The 24,383-nt window shown below is 38.4% G+C and overlaps 1 protein-coding gene across 4 annotated transcripts in view; it reads left to right on the top strand.

The window, feature by feature from the left end:
- myot (myotilin) overlaps positions 1-24,383 on the top strand; it is a 78,920-nt gene that overhangs the window by 22,576 nt on the left and 31,961 nt on the right. For 2 of the 4 annotated variants that reach the window (XM_059990370.1, XM_059990368.1), the window contains exons 1-4: positions 11,595-11,720; positions 15,496-16,164; positions 16,357-16,507; positions 20,754-20,855. In XM_059990370.1, coding sequence (XP_059846353.1) covers positions 15,629-16,164; positions 16,357-16,507; positions 20,754-20,855 — 789 coding nt within the window. In that variant the 5' untranslated portion in view covers positions 11,595-11,720; positions 15,496-15,628. Of the gene's footprint in view, positions 1-11,594; positions 11,721-15,495; positions 16,165-16,356; positions 16,508-20,753; positions 20,856-24,383 lie in introns of those variants that run through there. The other 2 variants (XM_059990369.1, XM_059990371.1) reach the window with 2 other exon arrangements.

Genomic DNA, 24,383 nt, shown 5'->3' with positions numbered 1-24,383 from the left:
TAATAAAATTACATCCAGCAAGAGAAATGGCAAAAAAATTAAATAATTTTATTTTCAGGATACAATCCATGACACTGCAAGCTAAAATTATAATTGATAGAAATCAGTTACATTTTTAAAAAGTTGAATAAACTAATCAAACTCAAAGAGGATTAAACCCCTGATCGAAAAAATTGCATTCACCTATTTTAGAGAAAACAAAGGCACTGTTAGACACAAATAATAATTTGTTTGAAAAGGGCGTAATGCCAATGGATTGTACATAGCTAGCATAATACCTATGCCTGCACAGTTATAGAAAACAAAGGAGAAACAGGAAATGATCAAAATATAACAATAGTCAACTTCACTGAATTCTTTGCAGCTGAGACAGAAGGAGATGAATAAGGAAGAATGATAGAAGATTTGAGTGGAGCATGAACAGGATGGGCCAAATAGGTTGTTTTGATCTAATTCATTTTCTTGTCAGTTTTGAAGATCTGAATGGCTTTTATTTAAAACTACACCCTATGTTATTGTGGATTTGTTTGTGATCCAGCATTTAATTCAAACTATTAATCAACTTTTTTTTCTGCTATTTTTCATTCTGAGCATCCTCTAGCCCTGTACTAACATCTATTAAATAGTCTTGTTGTGTCGGATTATATCAGAGCATAGAACATTACAGCATCATACAGCCCCATTGGCACACAATGTTGTGATGACCTTTTAACCTACTTTAAGATCAATCTATCTGTTCCTTCCTACTTTTCTCCATCATCCATGTGCCAATCTAAGAGGTTCTGAAATGTCCCTAATGTGTCTGCCTCTAGAACCACCCCTGGCAGGATATTCCATGCACCCACCACTCTGTGTAAAAAACTTATTTCTTACAACCTCCTATACTTTCCTCCAATCACTTTAAAATTATACCCCCTCATATTAGCTATTTCTGCACTGGGAGAAAGTCTCTGGCTATTCACTTGATTTGTGCCTCCTATCATCTTGTTACACTTCTATCAGGGCACCTGTTGCAAAGAGAAAAGTCCCAGCTCGCTCAACCTTTAAGACATGCTCTCTAATCCAGGCAGCAGCTCCTTAACACAATCTGTAAGGAGCTGTAAATAGATGTATTTCAGTCAGATGTAGTTATTGGGGAGACAGGTGGTCTCCCAGAACTCCCACATCCAGCAGGAAGACCACACCATTAACCCTGGATCTATTCTCACCACCATAGCACTATCTATACTCTTCTTCAGTAAGTGAATTGTACCTCATTGTGCATAGTCTGTTGAGTACTTCACATTTTGTTATGTTGTTCTGTATATTTGCAGGCATTTTGGCAAATCTTGCTCTGTTTTAAAGTGGGAGCCTCATGCATGTGTGGGATGAGTACGTTTTCTTACCATTCCAGGTGGCTGCACAAATTTTCAGTTACATACTGGCTCAGCTATTTATTTTTCTGGTAGAAAGATTATGTCCAAATGCATCAGTTTTCTAAGGAGATGCTAAGTCAATGGTCAGCTGAAAAGATGAATAACTGAAATCTTCCAGCAAACTGAATAGATACAAGCAAAAGTAGTAAAATCATTGTAAAGCAGTGCCTCTATTTGGTCTTTACTGCTGCAGCACTAGTCAATCTGGGCGTTGCTATTGACAACATGAAACAAATGCATGAACAGTGGCAACAATGCAGTGCTAAAGCTGTAGAAAAAAATCATTTACTCTGGCTACCAATTAAATACAACACAATTTTCTTTTCTCAATCTGTTTTTAGTCGCAATTGTCATTCCATACTCAAGTAAATTCTTCGCCATGGCACCCAAATTCTCCAGGAGTTTTACCTACTCCAAAGTTCCAGGCTTTCCACTCTTTTACACGACAAAACATTTTAACTATATTCCATTTGTACAACACTAGTATTTAACAGAAGGGTTACAAGGAATTTTCATAAATGTACATATCTGAAGGAACTGAGGTCTAGGTCCCCTTTGCCAGGTGGGAAATGCATGAAATGATAACTGTTTAGGAGGTTAAAGTCAGCACTTGCTCTTTTCATTCTGAGAATTTTTTAGGCAGCGTTAATAACTGAAAGGATGTATAAAAATGAAAGTTGTTGTTGAGCCATTGATGTTTGGTCCATCTGGTGGAGATGATTATATTACAACTAAGTTATGATCTTTATTTAAATCAAAGCAATCTGAATAGTATGCATTAGCATTTATTGTCATTTACAACAGCACGTTTAACTTATTAATGCAACTGCCTCTTTGAAAGAGGATCTGTCTGTTGCGTAACAATATCATGTTTGCTTTTGGATATTACCTTACCTAAAATTTATCGGCTTTTATGTTCAGTTCAACATTCAATAGTGGGGCACAGAAACTGATGTCTCAAAACAGGTGCACTGGAACCTTTCACTGTGGCTGAGTGTTTGTATTAGAGACATCCCTACATATGGGTCTGGGAACTTTTTATTGTTCAGTGACCCTAACGCCCCAATTGGACAGACGCGGTGTTGACCCCAGTTACAAATAACTGGATGTGGGGTGGTGGTGGGCTGCAGAACTGTTCCAGTGTTCATTCTGAAGTCTCCTCGTTATCAGAAAATCCAGACCTACAGACTTAAAAGAACTTCCTGGGTGACATCTTGCTGGAAGTTTTGACCATTTAACCCTTGAGTAATTATACTGATCACGTGTTATTCTATCACAACACAATTAATATTAAAATTAGACGTGAGATATTTGGCAATCATGTATGATCTAAGTGATTGTCTCAGGATCAATGAGTATGGAATTAGATATTTCAATCACTTGGGTTTACATAGCATAAAAATTTCAGTAAGATAAATTATAACATGTGAAAACACATCTGGATAATCTATGTACTGAGCTCTTTTTGGCTTAGTTGTGATTTTTTCCTCTAAGAGATTACCTTCCACTTTTCCAAAATACTATAAATTTTATAGATCTCACATCTATCTCTCACATTCCTTATTTCTCCTTCAGATTTTCCCCTCATAATAAACTAAATATAACAAGGTCCCCCATGGTGGGCTAGTTCAGAAGATTAACAGGCTCCATGGTTTCTAGATTAAATCCAAAATTAGTTTGGTCACAAAAGTCAGAGGTGTGTTTATCTGAAGCATAATCTGGGTAATACTATTGTTTTGCAACACAATCAAAACAGGATATATTGCAAAGAAAACAATAATAGTTGAAGATTGCAGAGCTCATGTTCACTGTGTCGACCAGCATCAGAGGAGAGGGGAACTGAGTAAATACTTCAGATGAATGATCTAAATGATAAAGTTAAGTCAGGAGGAAGTTAAATGGGAATACCAGAAGGCTATGTGAAACTGTTGAATTGAGTAAGTCAGATCGCATTGGGGCCAGCCAGGCCTTGCACCCACTTTTCAGCTTCCTGTTGGACCTGCAGCCAGTAAGTGAGAAAGAGTGGGCTCAAGTGATGCCCAGATAGCTCCTTGTGAGAAGGTAGAGTCCATTCTGACTGGACATCTTTGAACAGTGAGTTCCACTAGCATCAATGCCATGATCTCTGTTGTTTGTTATATACAATACATTAATGATTTGAATGACTGTGCATATTTGAACATGACATGAAAATTGGTGGAGCTGTGGCTTGTGAGGAAGGTTGACAAAGTATATAACAGGACAATGTGTCGGTTGTAATGTTGGGCAGAGAAGTAGCAGATGGAGTTTACTGTACACATTTGTGAGTTGTTGCATTTTGGGATGTCAATGCAAAAGAATATAGTAAATGGTGGGTCTGTTAGGAGAATCAATGTAAACAGGGACCTAGGGACACAAGACTGAAAGTGGCAACACAAATTAAGAAGTAGTAAAGAAGCCATGTGGCATACATGCCTTTACTGGTCAGGATGTTGAGTACCAACATAAGGAAGTCATGCTTCAGTGTATAAAACTTTGCTTAGGCCAAAGTGAACAATCTGGTTGCCACAATACATATGGATGCTTTGGAAAGAGTGCAGAGCAGGTTCACCAGGATGTTTACCCATATTGGAGTGTATTAGCTACAAGGAGAGCTAAAAGTGCTCAGAGATGATTTTAAAACCAAAACTATTGAAAAAAGAGAATAGGGGGGAGAGGGGAGGGGGAGGGGGGAAACACAAGGCAACACGAGTGAATCTGCAGATGCTGGAAATAAATAAAAACACAAAATGCTGGCAGAACTCAGCAGGCCAGACAGCATCTATGGGAAGAGGTAGTGACGACGTTTCGGGCTGAAACCCTTCATTAGGAGTTTCAGCCCGAAACGTCGTCACTACCTCCTCCCATAGATGCTGTCTGGCCTGCTGAGTTCTGCCAGCATTTTGTGTTTTTAAGACAATCACAAGTTGGAAACACCTGGTCTTCGCAAAATCTGGGTTGCACACAGCTTTTTCCTCAATTCTCAATGCCTACTCACAGTAATCAGAATCAGACTTTAATCGCCAAGTACCTGCGCACATACAAGGAATTTACTTCCGGCAGATGTTGTCTCTCTGCTCATAACAATAATAATGATAAACATAAATGAAAATATAGATTATACATACAAGTAGTGCAATCCAAGTAATAGTTAGCCGACAGTTAACCGGCAGTTAACTGTTCAGCAAAGTGACCGCAGTAGGGGAAAAAACTTCTCCAGTGCCTATTAGTCTTAGTCTGGAGGGATCTGAAGCGCCTACCAGACGGAAGCAGTTCAAACAGTCCGTGCGCAGGATGGAAGGAATCCTTTATGATGTTCCCCGCCCTCTTCTTCAGCCTGGAAGAGTACAGGTCCACAATAGAGGGCAGGGAGGCTCCAACGATGCGCTCGGCAGTCCTCACTGTGCGCTGTAGTCTGGTTCTATCCTGCTTGGTGGCGGTTCCAAACCACACAGTGATGGAGGTGCACAGGACAGACTCAATGACTGCAGTGTAGAACTGCAGCAGCAATTCCTGAGGCAGACCATATTTCCTCAAGAGCCACAGGAAGTACATCCGCTGCTGGGCCTTCTTCAGGATGGAGCTGATGTTCTGCTCCCACTTCAGATCCTGAGAGATGGTGGTTCCCAGGAACCTGAAGTTCTCCACGGTGGACACAGGGCTGCTGAGGACTGTGAGGGGGGACATAACGGGGGGATGTCTCCTGAAATCCACTATCATCTCCTTTGTCTTGAGCGTGTTCAGCTCCAGATTGTTCCGACTGCACCAGAGCGCCAGTTGGTCTACCTGCTGTCGATATGCAGACTCATCACTGTTCTGGATGAGTCCGATGACGGTGGTGTCGTCTGCAAACTTCAAAAGCTTTACATAGGGGTTGGAGGAGGTGCAGTCATTGGTGTAGAGGGAGAAAACTTTAGTCCACAATGAATTAAAGATTAGAACATGATTACAATAGAATAGCTTGCCTTAGGGCCAACACTTCATCATCATATCCATCAGGTTAAATATTTAATAATTTTTTTTGCAAATGAAATAATTATATGGAAATGAAAACACAATACAAGTGCACTGGAGAAAGAATATTTTATTTTCACATTGCTAATTCTATTCCAATGACAATAGAATTAAAAATCTTCATATTTCCTTCACAACATTGAAAATAAAATTAAACAGTTAAGTCAAAAAAGTGCCCAATGAAACTCCTATGGCCTGCCTCCAGCAGAATTAAGCAGTCAAGGCAAAGAACTTAGAAACATTTAGAATATTGGACAGTTAACAGAACAGAAACATAATCAGGTTTATCATCACCAGGATGTGGCGTGAAATTTGTTAAATTAGAAGCAGCAGTTCAATGCAATACATAATCTAGGGGAGGAGGGGAGGAGAGGGGGGAGGGGGAGAAAATAAATAAAACATCATAATAAATAAACAAGTAAATCAATTACATATATTGAATAGATTATTTTAAAATGAGCAAAAACAGGAATACTGTATCTTTAAAAAAGTGAGATAGCGTCCGGAGCTTCACTATCCATTTAGGAATCAGATGTCTGAGGGGAAGAATCTGTTCCTGAATCGCTATCTAACTAACGTGCAGAAAAATAGTTAGGCCATTGGAAATGTTAATTTGCATAATAATTACCATGAAGAACCACAATCTCGTCTCATTACTACCTGTTCACATCACCTATATTGGTTTCTTTTAGAACTGTAGGCACCTTAAGTACTTAAGCAAATTTTGACATTTAAGGGGATAACTCACCACATAGACATGTTTGTTTCATGTCCCTTAATACCTTTTGGTAAAAATAGGGATAAAAATCCACTTTCAGATGCTGTGTGAAATGGGAGGTTTGAAAATGGCAAAACACGCAACTTCTGCAATATTGCCTGCTTTGTACAGGTCATTTGAGTTCTTCTTGTACTCGAGCCATCGAGTCGTAAAGCACATACCTCTGGCCTAGCCCGTCCATATCAACCACTGTATTTACACTAGTATCATTTCCCACATTTAGTCCAAAGCCTTTTATGTCTTAGCAATTCAGGTGCTTGTTTAGATACATCTTAAATATTGTGTAAGCATCTGTCTCTCCTGCCTTTCAGATAGATTTCACAGCTCTAAGTTCTTTCTCTGATCCCTGATAAATCTTATAATCTCTTACCTTACATCTATGCTCTCTTGGCGTAGACATCTTCAACGTGAGAAAGATTTATTATCTACCTCCATCATGTTGTTGTATTCCTCTGTAACTGAGATACTCCAGTCCTCGTGAACAATCCTAGTGCATCTCCTCTACACACTCTCCAGCACTATCATATCCTTATAGCATGACAAACAGAACTACACAGGTGTGGCCACAATAATGCCTTATAAAGTTGTTTCTTTATCTTCCTGCACTTATATACTGTGCCATGGCTGATGAAGGTAAACATTCCATAAGCTTTCTTCACCACCCTATCTAACTATGCTGCCATATTCAGGGACCAGTTGTCTTGTAGCCCTCTGATCATCAACACTCTCCAGTGCCCTATTATTTCACTGCGTAGGAGCTACCATCATTTCACATTACTTCATACATGTCCAGGTTACATTCCGTCTGCCATTGCTATGCCCAGCATACCACTGATCAGCAAGACTATCCACTTTGCTGTCTACAACAACACAAACATTCATGACATCTGTATCATTACTTGATACATCCAAGTAGTTAATGTATCAAGGTTCCCAGCACTGGACCTTGTACTTTTCTTCTGATTATAACAAACCCATCCAGATGAGCAGAATCAGGGAAATAGCAGATACATCTAAATGGTAGAAGATATCTAAATTATTATGAATTATGGCCAATTATAGCCAAAGATAAATATCTAACCTCAATCCAAAGTAATAATAGTGTTGGTCAATCAAACCTGTCACATAATTTTTTTCCCAAAAGTGTACTTCGTTCATAAACTTTTCTATTTCAAGAATATAACAACATAAGAAATAGGAGCAGGAGTAGGCCATCTGACCCATTGAGCCTGCTCCACCATTCAGTAAGATCATCCATAGACTCATCTCCACCTTCCTGCCTATTCCCATTAACCCGTAATTTGCCTACTATGCAAAAAATCTGTCCAACGCTGTCTTAAGTATATCTACTGAGGTTGCCTCCATTGGGCAGAGATTTCCACAGATTCACCACTCTGGGAAAAGCAGTTCCTCCTCATCTCCACCCCAAGTCTTCTTCCCCGAATCTTGAGACTATGTCCCCTAGTTCTAGTCTCACCTACCAGTGGGAAAAAAACTTTTCTGCTTCATGTTACAACACATGACATTCATCTGTCATCATTCACTGTTCTGAGCACGTAATTTCCATTGTTTATGATATTTAAGCTCTGCCAACATCTTTGACCCCCAAACATTCATTTGAGACTGTTATACAGGGCAATGTTTTCTGTGTCTAGTTACGGGAAGACCTTCAACTGCACGCTTTCCCACACAAACTCTTTGCAGTGGCTCCCCTGTACTTCAGTGTGCTGCTCAGCACTTACTCCTGTGCCTCTCAGTTTGTCATGGCACCAATGACTACCCCAATAGTGACCACCCCACCCACCACCAATCCACTACCAACACACCAGGGTCTACTTTGCCTACTCAAGTTCTGGTGCCAGACCCGAGTCCAGACTCAGGCAAATTTCCACCTTGCACTCTGAAATGGTGAAGCAGGTATAAGAAAAGCCTACTTCAATAATGCAATAGTTTCAGCATTGTGCACCACTAAACTCTCTGGTAGCAGGTGCAGAATGAACTGCTCATTGGCCTGCCCTGCATTCATTGTTTGATGCACTTTCAACTCTGCTTCCTTCTCATCATTGCAAATATGCAGAATATTATTGTAGAACAAAAACAGAGAGTGCAAAGTCAGTTCATAATTTTGTACTGGAGCGTTAAGTTCCATCAGGATACCTGTTGGTCCTGGGAGGATGTACACTACGAAGGAAATAATTCAGGAGATACTTTCAGATATGCTACAGGTGGATAGGTAGAACAGCCAGACATTGTGGGGAAAAAAGGCAAACTGTTGATTATAAGTATAACATAACTACCAACAAATCCATTCAGAATTTTTAAAATAAATTTCCCTACTCAGAAATCAGCTGGAGTAAGTCAGGTGAACTGCATGGATGCAATTAAGGAAAAACAAGTTAAATTTGTGAGGAACAAAAGAACGGAAGCATGTATCAATGGTGTGGGGTAAAGAAAGAAGCATGCAAATAAAGTATGGAAGGTTGAGGCTTATGTAAACTCTGTTATGGAATTGGCCTGTTGTAGCTATTTCTCTGCTGTACATTATGTGGAATTATAGATCTTCAGGTGATTAGAGTGGAACTGAATAAATGAAAAGATTAAGTGTTTGGAAAGGGAGGGGGGAATACAAAGGGTATTTTCTCTTTTATGCCAGTAAACAATGCAATGCATGAAGATATACAAGTAATCATATTTTACATAAAAGAACATTTTAGAACATAGAGCAGTACAGCACATTACAAGCCCTTTGGCCCACAATGTTGTGCCGACCCTCAAACCCTGCCGCCCATATAGCCTCCCATATAACCTCCCACCTTAAATTCCTCCATATACCTGTCTAGTAGTCTTTTAAATCTCACTAGTGTATCTGCCTCCACCATTGACTCAGGCAGTGCATTCCACGCACCAACCACTCTCTGAGTGAAAAACTTTCCTCTAATATCCCCCTTGAACTTCCCTCCCCTTACCTTAAAGCCATGTCCTCTTGTACTGAGCAATAGTGCCCTGGGGAAGAGGTGCTAGCTGTCCACTCTGTCTATTCCTCTTAATATCTTGTACATCTCTATGATGTCTCCTCTCATCCTCCTTCTCTCCAAAGAGTAAAGCCCTAGCTCCCTTAATCTCTGATCATAATGCATACTCTCTAAACCAGGCAGCATCCTGGTAAATCTCCTCTGTACCCTTTCCAATGCTTCCACATCCTTCCTATAGTGAGTATTCCAAGTGTCACCTAACCAGAGTTTTATAGAGCTACATCAATTACATTGCATCTCTTAAATTCTATCCCTCAACTTATGAAAGCTAACACCCCAGAAGCTTTCTTAACTACCCTATCTACCTGTGAGGCAACTTTCAAAGATCTTTGGACATGTACCCCCAGATCCCTCTGCTCCTCCACACTACCAAGTATCCTGCCATTTTAATTCAACATATTTCAAGTTTAATTATACTTGGCACCTTTGGGGCCAAGGTGCAAAACACATTATCAACAGCACACACAGTACACTGTACATAGCACAATTAGTACATATGGTTACAATTTCAGAAAAACATACAGTCACAAAGAAAAAAATTGTTCATTTATAATTATAAACAAACAACACATTTAAACTAAAGGAGTAGGGTATTTACCTACATTATCAATTGTATTATAATACAGCTTCCTTTCAATTAACACCATGGTTTAGGACATACTATTTTTGCTTAGCTACATCATTAAGGTGAAATCTATCAATGAGTAGCATGCTGTTCATATTAAAGGTCAGTAAATGACAGGAGCAATCCAGTCTGACTTGAGTAGAACTGTTATAATTGTCATTATTTGTAAAAGGCGGCTGCAGAAAAGGCTCGAGAAGTGGCAGAAACACTTCTTTGGAACAGAAAAGATCCAGTGAAATGCCCTGAGAATAAACAGCAACATAACAATGAGTGAAGCAACTGAATGAGAAGAAGTGGTAGGAGCTGTCACAAAGGAGCTGGTGAATAGATTGATTGAGCCACCATTTGCTCCAAGAATTCAATGGGCAGCCTAAAAAAAGGCTTCACATTTCAAAATAAGAGTATTTCTATTTGCTGTATTGAGGGCACTGGACGTCATTGCATACTTTTAAAATCTGCATGCATTTCCATTCCTATAATTGGAGAAGTCATTATAAAAGAAATCCAAGAAAATACAGTAGCATAAGATCACCTCTGCAATAAATCTAAATGGCAATTCTGCGAAAGTTAGGTATAGTCTGGACATTCCGCTCTACATTTATACTGCACCATTAACTCACAATTGAAAAAGTCCTGTGATAATGGGTATTATTAGATCCCTGCGCTCAGTTACTAAGGTCCACTCCTGCTCTGCACATTTTAAATATTTTAAGAATGCTAGTGTATGCTCCCACTTTCAAAGCAAAACTTTTTTTTTAAGAACTCTGCCCAGCAGAATTTTAAACTTTGTTAACTGGCATTAACACCCCAATCTAGGGAAGTGCTATTCTATCATGGTCTGACCTTGACAGACAACAAAAAAGAAACTAACTTACAATACTTCACAAGTGATAATAAAATTGACATGCTTAAGAATGTATTGGCTGGACTGTACAGTTGTTAGAATTACCAGAAAGTATACACTCAAAAAAAGATATATAATTCATATGGGATTTGTAAAGAACTTCCATCAATAATTATTTAATGAACTGCCTAACAACCAGTTATACAAATCTGCCAACAATAAATGTGGCAAAGAAGTAACTAAAATGTGATTCTGATAAGAATACCACATTAAATTGTACTGGATGCTGATATCAACATTGTGATTTAGTGTAAAATTAATGGACCTGTGCAATTCATTGTATTTTAAAATAATTCTTATAAAATCTAGAATAAATATAAATTTAAGCCACATATAGAAGAAATTGGAGAAATATAATTATGACAGAAAACTATTAGGAGATATCTCCTAAAGCGATTTACAAAAGTGGGCCTCCATACATTGTTGTGAAGTTCAGCTGGGTTGTGTGGAATAGATATACAACTTTCACAGGAAAAGTCAGAAATATGTCTAGTCTGAGCTATTTTCATCACTTCCACATCTGCTAATTGCAACAGCTGGGAAATTCAACAGTCTAAAGAGAAGCCATTGGGGCAGGAAAATGTAAATGGGGTGTAATGCCAAAAATGTTTTCTATATAAATGACAGGATCCTTCATTGATACAGTTCAAGTTAAAGAAAGCAAACTGAACACACCAATATATATATTGCATTGTGAGTCATCAAGTACGTCCTTGTATGTAGACTGATTAGTCGAGGGACTCTTACTTTGATGAGAGAGTAAGTGATATCGCACTGCAATGACAAATCAGTCATTCACCAAACGTCATCTCCTCCCTGCCTGTGCAATATACCAGCACTAACTTTCAAAGTTTAACTTCTTAGTTAATAGCTGTACTAAAAGGGCTCTCATAGTGCATGTATCACCTACCTTACACAGGAAACTCAAATTAAGGTAAGCTTAACCAACTGATTTTTATTTGGTGAGGCCACTAGTGCAAAATCAAATCCTATTAAGACATTTTTATATTTAATTGCTTAACTTAAAAAATTTAAATGTAACTGCTTATACAATGATTTAAAAAGTAATTTTTAGAAATCAATGATAGTTTTCATTGCTGTATCTAGATATAGTTCCTATTAAATGGCTTTCTATTTACATTTTATAAATTATAGTATTGTCGAGTTCAACAAAATTTAACTTCATTAATGGATCTTAAAGCATATTTTCATTTTCCATTGACAAAAATTTTTGGCATTTGCCGCAGGCTTCTATTTAACTTTTTCCATTCAGATGTCAACTGAAAGCTTTAAAAAAAGAAATTAAGTGAAAAACTAGTTCTTCGTTTTACAGATTTAAGAAGTGCGTTTGGAGGTTGCAATCTTAGCAAATATATACTTGCATTATTGGTAGCTTTATATTGTAAAATTTAAATAGCAATTCAGATATTATTGCTGGATCATCATACTTATTCCATATCAAAGCAAGATGTAAAATGTTCCCTTAATTGAAAATACAACAATTAACAAAATTAACATATTCAAGAAATCAAAAATCATATGCCCATTCAATTATATGCCTTCCATATGAAGGTTTGAGTGTTACAGAGAGAATGATTATTAAATCACTCCAGAAAATAATTACACTTTTATTGTTAAAATAATACTACTGTTTCCTATTGCAGGTAATCATTAAAAAGGGAGATTTTTCCCCCCTGCAGATAATTGAAGCTTAATAAGCCATGAGATCATTAGTTCTGTACTGGTACCTTGCCAGCAAAGCATGGTACTTTGGAACAGATGATGTAATGGAAGTGACAGCGAACTTCTATTAAAATTCTTCCAAACTTCTTTTCCCAGAAAAGAATTGAGTTGAACAAAAATATATCCTTAGGTACTTCACTAATCCCAGAACAGAAAGATCATATCACAGAACAAATAAGATCAGAACCAATAGGTTTAACTTTATTTTATATCGCCAGGTGGAAATGAAAATAAAATGCCCTTGGTTAAAAAAACCACTGCTTTCCTATCCACACCCATTATATTAAAACTTAGTATCTTGGATCATGTCCAGAGAGATCTGAGTACCCTTGAAAGTAAGGTGCTGAAGTCATCCAGCCTGATATAATTATTTTTCAAAATAAGTGAATTGTGGGCTGTGTCTCAGTTGTCAGCTAAAGCACTATGAGCAAATCTGCTGTTCTCCTACCTAGGTTCCTCAATAAGCTCACACCATCCATACAGATCATTTCATTGAATAGTCAGCAGGTCAGTTACCTTCTCTAACAAGAGTAACAGAGTAAGTTCTAATTGTAAACCTTCAGAACACACCCACCTTTGACCCTGATGGGGGCCACTTTCCTTCAGTGCTTAACCATGGTTTGCAGCATTCAATGTTTTCCTTTTGCCTTCTGCCTTTCCTGCCAACTCTGGACAGGAGTCAGCAAGAAAAGTTAAAATTAAATCCAGCTGTTAAAGGTCCAGAAGTTAAGTTGAGCATGAAAAATATTTAATTGCTATTATGACTTAATATTGGGGCTAAAAGCTTAGTTTCATTTCATTCAGAAAGGCAAAATGTTTTCAATATTTTTTTTACAGATAGCTTAGTGCATGTAAAGTTGATGACAATCCAACCACCCTTGCTTTAATGAATCTGCAGTAAATACATGCATGGTAAATATTCTTTCTTAGCTAAGCATACATAACATTTCAGGAGCAGCTTTAATGTGGCTCTATACAATAGACTTTCTTACTCCAGTATTCAAATCCACTTGGAATAAAAGCTGACATATCTTTTACCCCCTTTACCATTCGACACACCTGAAATTTGGCTATGAGCAAGTTTAATAGCAGCTGTTCACAATGTTCTTAAATGGTGCAATACATTACTTAAACTTTGCAGTTAAAAATGTATTGCATAACAATGGCAATCATTTTCATATCTTAAAATGTAAAGGCTCTTATATGGATGGAAGCTAATTAAAGGGGCTAATGCAATGGGCTGCAAATTGATTTTGTAAAAAGTCACTTTTACTTGTTGAAAACAATAATCCTAATGTTAATGAAGGTGGTGGACTGTGGATAGGAAGGATAGAGGGAAACAGCTAAAGGCTGTGTACCTGAAAAGAATGGGAATATAAAGAGTCAGAAAATCAGACTCAATTATGAAATTATTTATAGATTTCAGTTTAACACCATTAAGACAGCTTGTCTCATCATTAAAAAGATTAATATGTCGCCTCAAGCTTGTTCTGCTAAGAATGACTGATCTGGTCATAGCCTCAGCTCAACTTTTCTGCCTGTACCCCGTCAGTCTTACTCTCCCCATATAACAAAATCTGCCCGTTTGGCCTTGAATATTTATCTTTATATTCTCTGGGAAAGAGAATTTCAAAGGCTTTTGACTCACAGAAGATACCTCGACATTCTGCTTTACATGGAAATCCTTATTTCCGAAGATCTAGCCTCTATGTTCAGGCTCCCCCATTAGAGGAAATGAGACCTAGCAAGTCTTCAAAACTCTTATGCTTTCATAATCATTTGATTTTTTACAAACTCGAAGTGTAAAGACTTAATATGGCTAATCTTTCCTCAATAAATTTACTCCAATACATTTACAACTTTCCCTCAACTAATTTCAATGTTTTCTAAAGTAGGAAAAACAAAAATGATATTTTAGTGTGGTCTTCCCAACTCCCTTTATTTCACCACACTCTTTGCAAAGATATCCAACAATCTGCATGCCTCCCTACAACTTCCAACTATTTATTTAACTTTTTCTGAATCTCGTCATTGGTGAGTTGGGAAGTCAGATATATTTTCAGAAGTTCCCAGTGTAGCGGTGGTCAGTAATTTAGATCAGTTTCTCACTGAGCAGTCATGACAGACCAAGGAACATAATGTGACTATCCAAAAGATCCTTAAAGCTTTCCCTAGCTCCCCTCCCCAAAATAGAGAAATAGTTTCTAAGAGGATTAGACACATTAGGTCAGATGTGACACTAAGTGAGACAGAAGATCATGTAGAAATTTTTTTTAAACCTTTCAAAAAATTATTAAAAATCCATAAATAATTTGGTTTATTATTGTCACATGTAGTGAAGTACAATGAAAAATATGTCTTGCATACCATCCATACAGATCATTTCATTTCAATAATGCATTGAATAGTCGGCGGGTCAATTACCTTCTCTAACAAGAGTAACAGTTAACATTTCAAACTGAATTTTTTTAACTGTACAACTTCCTGAAGAATGAACATCTTGTCCAAAGATGGGATGGTACCTGTCAGAGCAAACTAAACCTTCACTTCTAGGGCTTTCCTATCTCTTTCTGGGAATTGATGAACTGATTAAAGGAAGGCTTTTTTTCATACCACAAGAGAGGAAGTTTCCCTCCAGAAATGATAATGTAGGTATTTGTGTCACTCTGCACAATGTTCACAACTGAGGATGAAAATCATTCTGCGCATCTTTGAATATATTTTAAAGAGGGGACCTTGGAAAAACCAGATGAAAGCACAGAATAAACTCTCACAGTTCCATTGCAACGACAATACCCAGGAGTGGAATTGATACGTTAGCTGTGCTACAAATGTGAAAATTAGCATATTATTGAAAACCTAATCATGCATAACATTTCTTTTACAAAGTAGTCCTGTATTTATCTGCAATAGAATCAGTATTTTAAATAAGTTTCTTTAAAAATTATTTTCCTTCTTCTGCCCAGTCAGCCAGTGCAACAGAATATCAAGCATCATTCTCCATCCAATTTGCAAGACTTTCACCCTCAGCTAAAGGGCATCTAACAAAAGCAGAATATCGCCTTTTTTGGAGGAAACCTACCAGTTTCTGTCCAACAAATGCCTCAACCTAAGCTGGAAACAAACCAACAAGTAATTGCTATGAGTGTGGCCAAGCTTTCGTCAGAACCTGTGCATCGATCAAGTTTCAACTATGAGCGGCCAAGTGATTTCATTCAATTACAGACTAAGTATCAACCAAAGTTTCTATCTCAGACACCTGAAGTTACTGGAAGTCCATTACCTCAGCATCCCCCTGTAACGCAAACAAAGCCTCAAAGTGTTTATCAGTTTTCTAATTCCTACCAGCAATCACAGAGCCAAAACAGCCCGCAATTGTCTGTATTATCGCCTACATTAAGCTCTCCCATTTCTACTGCATCTTCTTCATTAAGCTCTAATAGGGAGTTAACTCCAGCAGTTCCACAACCAACTCTTCGATCTTCCTTTTGTTCTCAGTCACCTCCTTACACTTCCTCGAAACAAAAATCCTCTCCTTTTGCTCAGTCCCCTGCTGCCTTTCTCAGCTCAGTGCTTCCATCCCAATTTGCTCCTGTTCCAAAAACTGAAATGCAGCTGTCCAGCGAAGACACCAAGTAAGTATGAAATGCATCAAAATCATCAATCTGGTAAGATTTATATTTCCTGTTCAAAGATTTCAATAACAGCACATTTTTGCAATGTATATTCCTATGAAAGGTGTATGGTAGTATTTAAACACTCAGTTATTGACCTCAGAAATAAACATCTACTTAACTCTTAGTCATTGCTATTGTAATTTTACTTAGTTATAGATACCCCAGTGATCCTGGAAAGAAAATCATCAAGTTGCCAAGGGCCACCAGTGATGAACAGATACAAGGTTCTAAAACTGCTGTTATTCAAGACTTGGAAAGAAAATTGCGTTGTAAGAATGGGCTTCTGCATGACGGGCAGCAGGTATACAGAGAACCGTTAAGGTTGAGTGCTCTTTTAATTAGCATTATTATTAAACTACTTTTATAGGAAGTGTATTAGCAACATTAAATGTTCTCATTTAGCTTTAAATTTTTAAGATTACCATTGGTGAATAACTATATATAAATATCTTCTATTCCAACATTATCAAAGGTCAGGAATCTAACGCAATTTGATATCCTGGAAGAGAAAACTCATGTACTAGAATCCTACGAGCTGACGTTACTATTTCAAACTCCAATAGTTTTGAGAGATGTTAATTAACAATTTGCATCCATTCAGTTTTGTTTAATTTTTCTATGAATTGAAAGAATATTTCCAGCTTCACAGTTATAATTATCAGGTGAATTACTTCCCTATCTTTAAACTTAGCACTTCACAAATAAATGACCTGGAGCAAATCTCAACTGTGTTTTGGAAGTTCAGGTGTAGCTAGAGATTTAATAGCTAAATTGGATATCCAACGAACCAAAAAGCATAGAAAAACTTACAACAGAAAATTGCATGGTTTCCAAACTATTCATCCTGTCTGGCTAGAAAAAAGTGCTGGGCACTTTAGTTTAAATGAGGCTTATTAACATGACAATTTACCTGATGTTAATATTATCTACAATGATATTAATTAAACTCCCTTAGAGTGGATTGTACAATAACTATTCAATGTTGCTCCTCCAAAGACTTCCTTCAACAAATGAGCCAAAAGATTGTGTGCAATGACACATATGTAGCAACCATTTCAAAGATTACAGTGACATAATATCCATGGGAAATGTTGTTTCCAATGTCTATGAATCACTGCAGTTCTGTGTATTTCTTACTTGATAGTCTTGATATTTAAATAGGATACAATGTTCAAAACTACAAATATTTGAAGAGCCAGTTATTTGACTCAAACTATTTTGTTGTATTTTCTTGACTTAATGAAATATACTTCCACAGAAATGTATAGTTCCTATCATTTTGCCCGCAGTTAAAAACTGCAATATTCCTAAAATACTCACGCATTCCCTTTGGTGTCACACACAGACAGCCATGCTGATACTTAAGGGGTCCTATTCTCTCCCTAGCCACCCTTTTACTCATAATATACCTATAGAATCTCTTGGGATTTTTCCTCACCTTGTCTGCCACATCTTTCTCATATCCTCTTTCTGCCCTCCTAACTTTTCTCTTAAGTGCTTTTCTACTCCTTGTTGTTACACTAGTTCCCAATTGCGTATGTGCAGTATATTCCTCCCTCTTTTTCTTAACCAGAGCATTAATATTTTCATCAACCAGAGATCCCAGAACTTGCCAGCTTTGCCCCTTACCATAACAAGAACATGCAGGCCTTGAACCCTATGCATCACACTCCGACTTGGCAGATGCTCCTTTCTTTGCAAACAATCTCGCCCAATTAAACACAAGATCCTACTTAATGGCTCTATAATTTACTCTGCTCCAGTTCAGGATCTTATCCTATGTAGTACTCTTTAATTTCTCCATAACTATTTAAGAACTGGAAGAATTCTGATCTCGGGATCCAAAGTGTTTGCTCACAGACACTTACCACTTGCCCCATCTCATTTTACAGGAGGCCCAGTGTTGCACACTCTCTAGTAGTTGCCTCTTTATATTGATAAAGGAACCTTTATGGGGCACACTTCACAAATTTCACTCCATTCAAGCCTTTAACACTATAGTTGGCTTGGTCAATTTCAGGGAAGTTAAAATCTCCCTAGCTACAATCTCTCTACATATTGGTTCCTCCAACTCTCACTAACTTTGGAATGGGGGGGGGGGGGGGAGATGCAATGATGCATTCCCGTTAGAGTGATTATTGCTTCTAAATTCTCCCCATATGGCTTCATTGGATAATACCCAAGAATATCCTCTGATGACCTCTTGGCCTCTTTCATCAATAAAGCAACTCACCCCTTTTCTCTTAACTGCAGCTCTGTCATGCCTGCAACATATGCACTGTGGAACACTGAACTGCCGGTCCTGCCCTTCCTTCAATCATATTTCTGTTATGGCTAGTATATCTCATTTCTCAGAGCCAATCCATGCCCTGAGTTCATCCACCATACCTGTCAAACCTCTTGCTTTGAAATAAATGCAATTTAAACCAATATTAATTCCTCCCACTCCCACTATCTAAATGTGCTTTCATTGGCTACAGTATTTTCCCCCGATTTCTCATCAGCCACTCTACTACTCAGGATCCCACATCCCTGTCACTCTAGTTCAAACCCTCCCGAGCAGCACTAGCAAATCTCACAGCCAGGGTATTGGTCCTGCTCGAGTTCTGGTGCAATCTGTCCTTCTAATACAGATCACCCTAGAAGAGATCTGAGTGATCCAAGAACTGGAATTTCTGCCTCTTGCACCAACTCCACAGTCGTGTATTCATCTGAGCTATCTTTCTATCTCTACCCTCACTAGCATGTGGCACAGGGAGTAATCCAGAAATTAATACCCTTGATGTTCTGGTTTTTTTTGGTTCTTTACTAGCTCTCTATATTCATCATTCCTCATCCCTCTTTCTATCTATGTTTCTACCTAGGTACCAACAGGCTTCATGACCTATAGCTGTTCACCCTCCCCTTTGATAATGTTCTGCAGCTTCCAAGACATTTCTGACCCTGGCACCTGGGAGGCAACATGCTATTCTGGCATCTCTTTTGCAGCCACAGAATCTCCGTTTGTCTCCCCAACTATCGAGTCTCCTATCACTACTGACTCACCTGACTTCTCCTTTATCCACGATGCCCCAGAGCCTTCTATCTGGCTACTGCTGCAGTGTTCAGAATGGTTATGCCACCCCACCACCCCCTGGCAGTATCGAAAGGATGTGAATGGGGGAATGGCCACAGGGAACCCTGCACTATCAGTCAGTCCCCCTCACTTCTGGTGATCAGCCAGCTATGTGCAGCCTGCACCTCAGGTGTGACCATCTCAGAAAAGTGCTTGTCTTTGATGGTCCCAAAGTCCCAGGCAATCCTACGTACATCGAATTCCAGTTCTTTGACACAGTCAATCAAGAATTGCAGTTGGACGAACTTCCTACAACTGAAGTCATCAAGGATGCTGGCAGTCTCCCTGATTTCCCACATCCACTGGGAGGGGCATGCCATGACCCTACCTACCACTATTACTACTCTAATAGTGAGCTTAACTCAAAAAAAACATTACCCAGACTTAACTGCTCAGCTTTCTCTCACCAAAGCCACCTGAACCAAAACCTGAGAACTTATACTTAACCATGGCTCAGGTTAAATATGGGAACTCTCATAATGGCTGCTCCAAATTTTTCTTTTTGGGTGGACACTTTCTTGACATTTCTGGGAATATATTTAAGGCAGTGAAACTGTTGTATAAAATTAATTTTACATCTTTTTCTTGCACAAGAGGATTTAAATATAGGTCTACCCAAAAAATGTTCATGTAGTCGTCAAACCAGCAACTTAATGGACACAACAACTTTAACAACAATGGCATTAATGAAAAATACTGTTGTATTGGCAAGTTGAAAAAAGAATTATAAACTGTGCATTCAAATTCTGTTGCTCAATTTAGATTGTTTAAGTTCAGTTCAAGTTTAATTGTCAGTCAACCATACATGAATACCCATAAATACAGCCTAGTGAAACAGTGTTACTTCGGGGCTAAGATGCAGAACACAGTACCAACAGTACCACAAGGCACATATAGTACATATAAGATGGCAGTAATATACAGTCACACAATAAAAAATATAGTTCAAGCCCGAGTCCATGAATGTTGTAGCAGTCTGCAGTCAAACACAATACAGCTTCATGGAGAAAATATAGTTGCTCCCACATGGAAATTTTAAAACAGCCAGCCGAAGGTCTCCCAGCTTCGAGCTCCTTTGGGCGTTGCTTGCCGAAAGTTGTTTAGGATGGTGTTGAAAAATGCGAGCCAACAAAATTCAAAAGTCAACTGAAGGGCTAGCCATTAAGGACCAAGACAAGCAAATGGGGGCTATATAAATGCCAGCACTCCTAGAGCAAAACACTAATAACTGTGCACTGAGGATGTCACCTTGAATGGTGATGAAACGTTTGCAAGCTAATTGCCAAACTCAGTGAACAGCATCAAACAATACAGCGTGTACTGTATACAGCTCAATACACACTATAATACAATAAAAGTTAGAATTGCTTTTGGAATTTGGGAAACAAAGAATAACACTTAAAGCTGAAATACCATGCAAATCTTATTCTAGCGATTAACATATGAAGAAAAGATGGCTCGCAGATTACTAGGACCAGAGAATGCTGCCTCTGTCCTTGACCTTCAGAAGATGGAAAATGAACAAATCAGCCAGGTAAATCAATCAACTCTTTCTCTTTCATAAGAGGCTTGATTTTGGAGAGTACATAGAAATATTTCTGCTAGTTGAGATTAGTAAAGGAATATCATAGTTTGTTCATGGTTTGTAATTACTTAGAATTTAATTGTGTATACATATATTTACTATAAGTATACATATATACTCAAACTTAAATTATATTTACAAATTTATTACAAAGTTAGCATATCTTGGTGAACTCAATGAAGCATAAAGTTATACATGTCTGATAATAAAATATCTCTTAAAATCAGAACCTAAATTTAAAGAATATTTTCTAGTAGGAACATGAATCAGAATCAGATTTAATATCACTGACATATGCCATGAAATTTGTCAACTTTATGGCAGCAGTACAATGAAATACATGATAAATAAATAGAAAATACTATTACAATAAGTATATACATCTCTATTAAATAATTGTTAAAATAAATAGTGCAAAATAACAGAAATAAAAAGGTAGTCAGGTAGTGTCCAAGGGTTCGATGTCCATTTAGAAATCGGATGGCAGATTCCTGAATCACTGAGTGTGTGTGCCTTAGGATTTTGGACCTCTGTCCTGACAGTAACAGTGTGAAGAGGACATGTCCTGGGGGCGGAAATCCATTATGATGATGGATGCTGCCTTCCTAAGGCACCACTCCTTTAAGATGTCTTGAAATTACAGAGGCTGGTACTCATGATAGAGCTGAGTAATTTTACAAGTTCCTGCAACTTATTTTGATTTTGTGCAATAACCCTTCCATACCAGGCAGTGATGCAGCCAGTCAGAATACTCTCTATGGTATATTTGTAGAAGTGTTTTAGTTGACAAACCAAATCTCCTCAAACTCCTAATGAAATATAGCTGCTGTCTTGACTTCTTTATAGCTGTGTCAATATGTTGCATCCAAGTTAAGTCCTCAGAGATTTTGGCACCCAGTAACTTGAAATTGCTCACTCTCTCCACTTATGATCCCTCTCTGAGGATTGGTTTGTGTTCCTCGTCTTACCATTCCTGAAGTCCACTATCAACTCTTTTGTCTTACTGACGTTGAGTGCAAGTTTGTTGCTATAACACCACTCAATTAACTGGTATATCTCACTCTTGTACACACTTTTGTCACCATCTGAAATTCTGCCAGCAATGGTTGTATCATCAGCACATTTATAGATGCTGTTAGAGCTATGCCTAGCCACACAGTCATGGGTGTAGAGAGAGTAGAGCAGTTGGTTAAGCATACAGCCCTGTGGAACACCAGGTTATGAAGGACCTTGGCCCAAAATGTCAACTGTATACTCCTTTCCAAAGATGCTGCCTAGCCTGCTGATTTCCTCCAGCATTTTGTGTGTGTTGCTTCCAGCATATGCAGATTTTCTCATATTTGAGATTATGAATTTGTGTCTGAATTGGGTACCTCTTGCATTCCATTGATAGCCCAACAAATCATCTACCTTAGAATATTCAGTTATTTTTAAAGAATTCCTTATTTTCTCAGTTAACCAGCAGAAGCTATTTTGCTGGAGCAACATTATATTTTCCTTTTGGAGTATGTTTACAAATGTAGTATCTGATTGACAAATAAACAGGGGCATCCTATCAGCAATCATGGCATGCCACTGGGAAACATTGTGGCCAGGAGGAAAGGCACATGGTTCCAGAGGTACAAGGCCAGGAAGTACAGCCACAGACTTTTTGTCTCAGTCATCAGACATAGAACATCATGCCTAGCGTTAAGAGAAGCCCTAGTTAGGGAGACAGTGCAACAGTTGGATCACCTCCTACAGGCAACTTCTGGAGCCAGTACATTCTTACCCAGACCCAAGTTACTGCTGGCTGAAATACTTCTTTTAAACTCTTCATGGTTGTGGCTGTAGATTTTGCATGCACTAGGTGAGTAACATATTCTTGCAAACCTAACACAATGATGAATTCTTTATGGACAGTCAGAAATAACAAAATAAATATGACTTGATTTGCAAAAATTTCATGACTCTCCCAAGTTTCAGATCATCATTATCAATACAAGGTTCATCCCCCCAAAACTACTGGCATTCATGAATTACAGGTACTTTCATTATTTTTTTTACTGTGAGAATGACCAAAGTTCAAAGTTCTTATAAGTCACTATATACATACAACCCTGAGATTCATTTTCTTGTGGGCATTCACAGCAAGTACAAGAAACACATTAGAATCAATGAAAGACCCCACCCAACAGGACGGACGGACAATGTGCAAAAGACAACAAACTGTGCAAATACAAAAAGGATAAATAATGATAAAACATAAATAAGAAATAACTATCAAGGGCATGAGATGAAGAGTCTTTGAAAGTGAGAACGTAGGTTGTGGGAACAGTTCAGTGATTGATAAGTATAGCTGAGATACCCCTTCCAGTTCCAGAGCTTGATGGCTGAGGGAGAATTACTGTTCCTGAACCTGGAGAGTGTGGGGAGCAATCTGACTGGTTGCATCATTGCCTGGTGTGCACAGGATTGTAAAACGTTGCAGACTCAGTCAGCTCCATCATGAGCACTAGCCTCCCCACTATCGAGAACATAATACAGAGGAGCAAAACTAGGCCACTCAGCCCATCAAGTCTGCTCTGCCATTCCATTATGACTGACTTATTAGACCTCTTGACCCCATTCTCCAGCCCTCTCCCGTAACCTTTGATGCCCTGATGAACCAAGAACTTACCAACCTCTGCTTTAAATATACCCAATGACTTGGCCTCCACATCTGTCCAATGCAATGAATTCCACAGATTCACCAACCTCTTGCTAAAGAAATTACTTCTCATTTCTGTTCCAAATAGACGTCCCACTATTCTGAGGCTGTGTCATCTGGTCCTAGACTCACTCAGCATAGGAAGCATCCTCTCCACATCCACTATCCTTTCAATATTTGATAAGTTTCAATGAGATTCCCCCCCCCCCCATTCTTCTAAACTCCAGAGTGTACGGGCTCAGAGGCATCAAATGAACCTTTCACTTCTGGATGTATCCAATGAACCCCCTCTGGACCTTCTCAAATCCCAGCACATCTTTTCTCAGATAAGGGGCCCAAAAACTGCTCACAATATTGCAAGTGTGGTCTGACCAAAGCTGCAGCATCACTTCCTTGCACTTATATTTTAGTCCTCACGAACTGAATGCTGACGTTACATTTGCCTTCCTTACCAAAGACTCAGCCTGCGTTAATCTTCAGGGAATCCTGCACAAGGACTCCCCTCATCACGACCTGACCACTCCACTTATCTTTATATCATCTGCAAACCTAGCCAGAAAGCCATCAATTCCACCATCCAAATCATTGACATATAACATGAAAAAAGCGATTCCAATACATCTTCAGAAGGCTCTGCCTCAAGAAGGCAGCATCCACCATTTGGGACATGCCCTCTCCTTATGACTACCATCAGCGAGGAGGTATAAGAATCTGAGAGAATTCATGCTCACTACTTTGTTCTCCTTTTGCACTTTTTATTCATTTTTATATATCTCTCATTGTAACTT

Source organism: Hypanus sabinus, chromosome 15, assembly GCF_030144855.1.
Source record: "Hypanus sabinus isolate sHypSab1 chromosome 15, sHypSab1.hap1, whole genome shotgun sequence".
Classification (NCBI taxonomy): Eukaryota; Metazoa; Chordata; class Chondrichthyes; order Myliobatiformes; family Dasyatidae; genus Hypanus; species Hypanus sabinus.
This window is presented reverse-complemented; position numbering and strand designations above follow the sequence as displayed.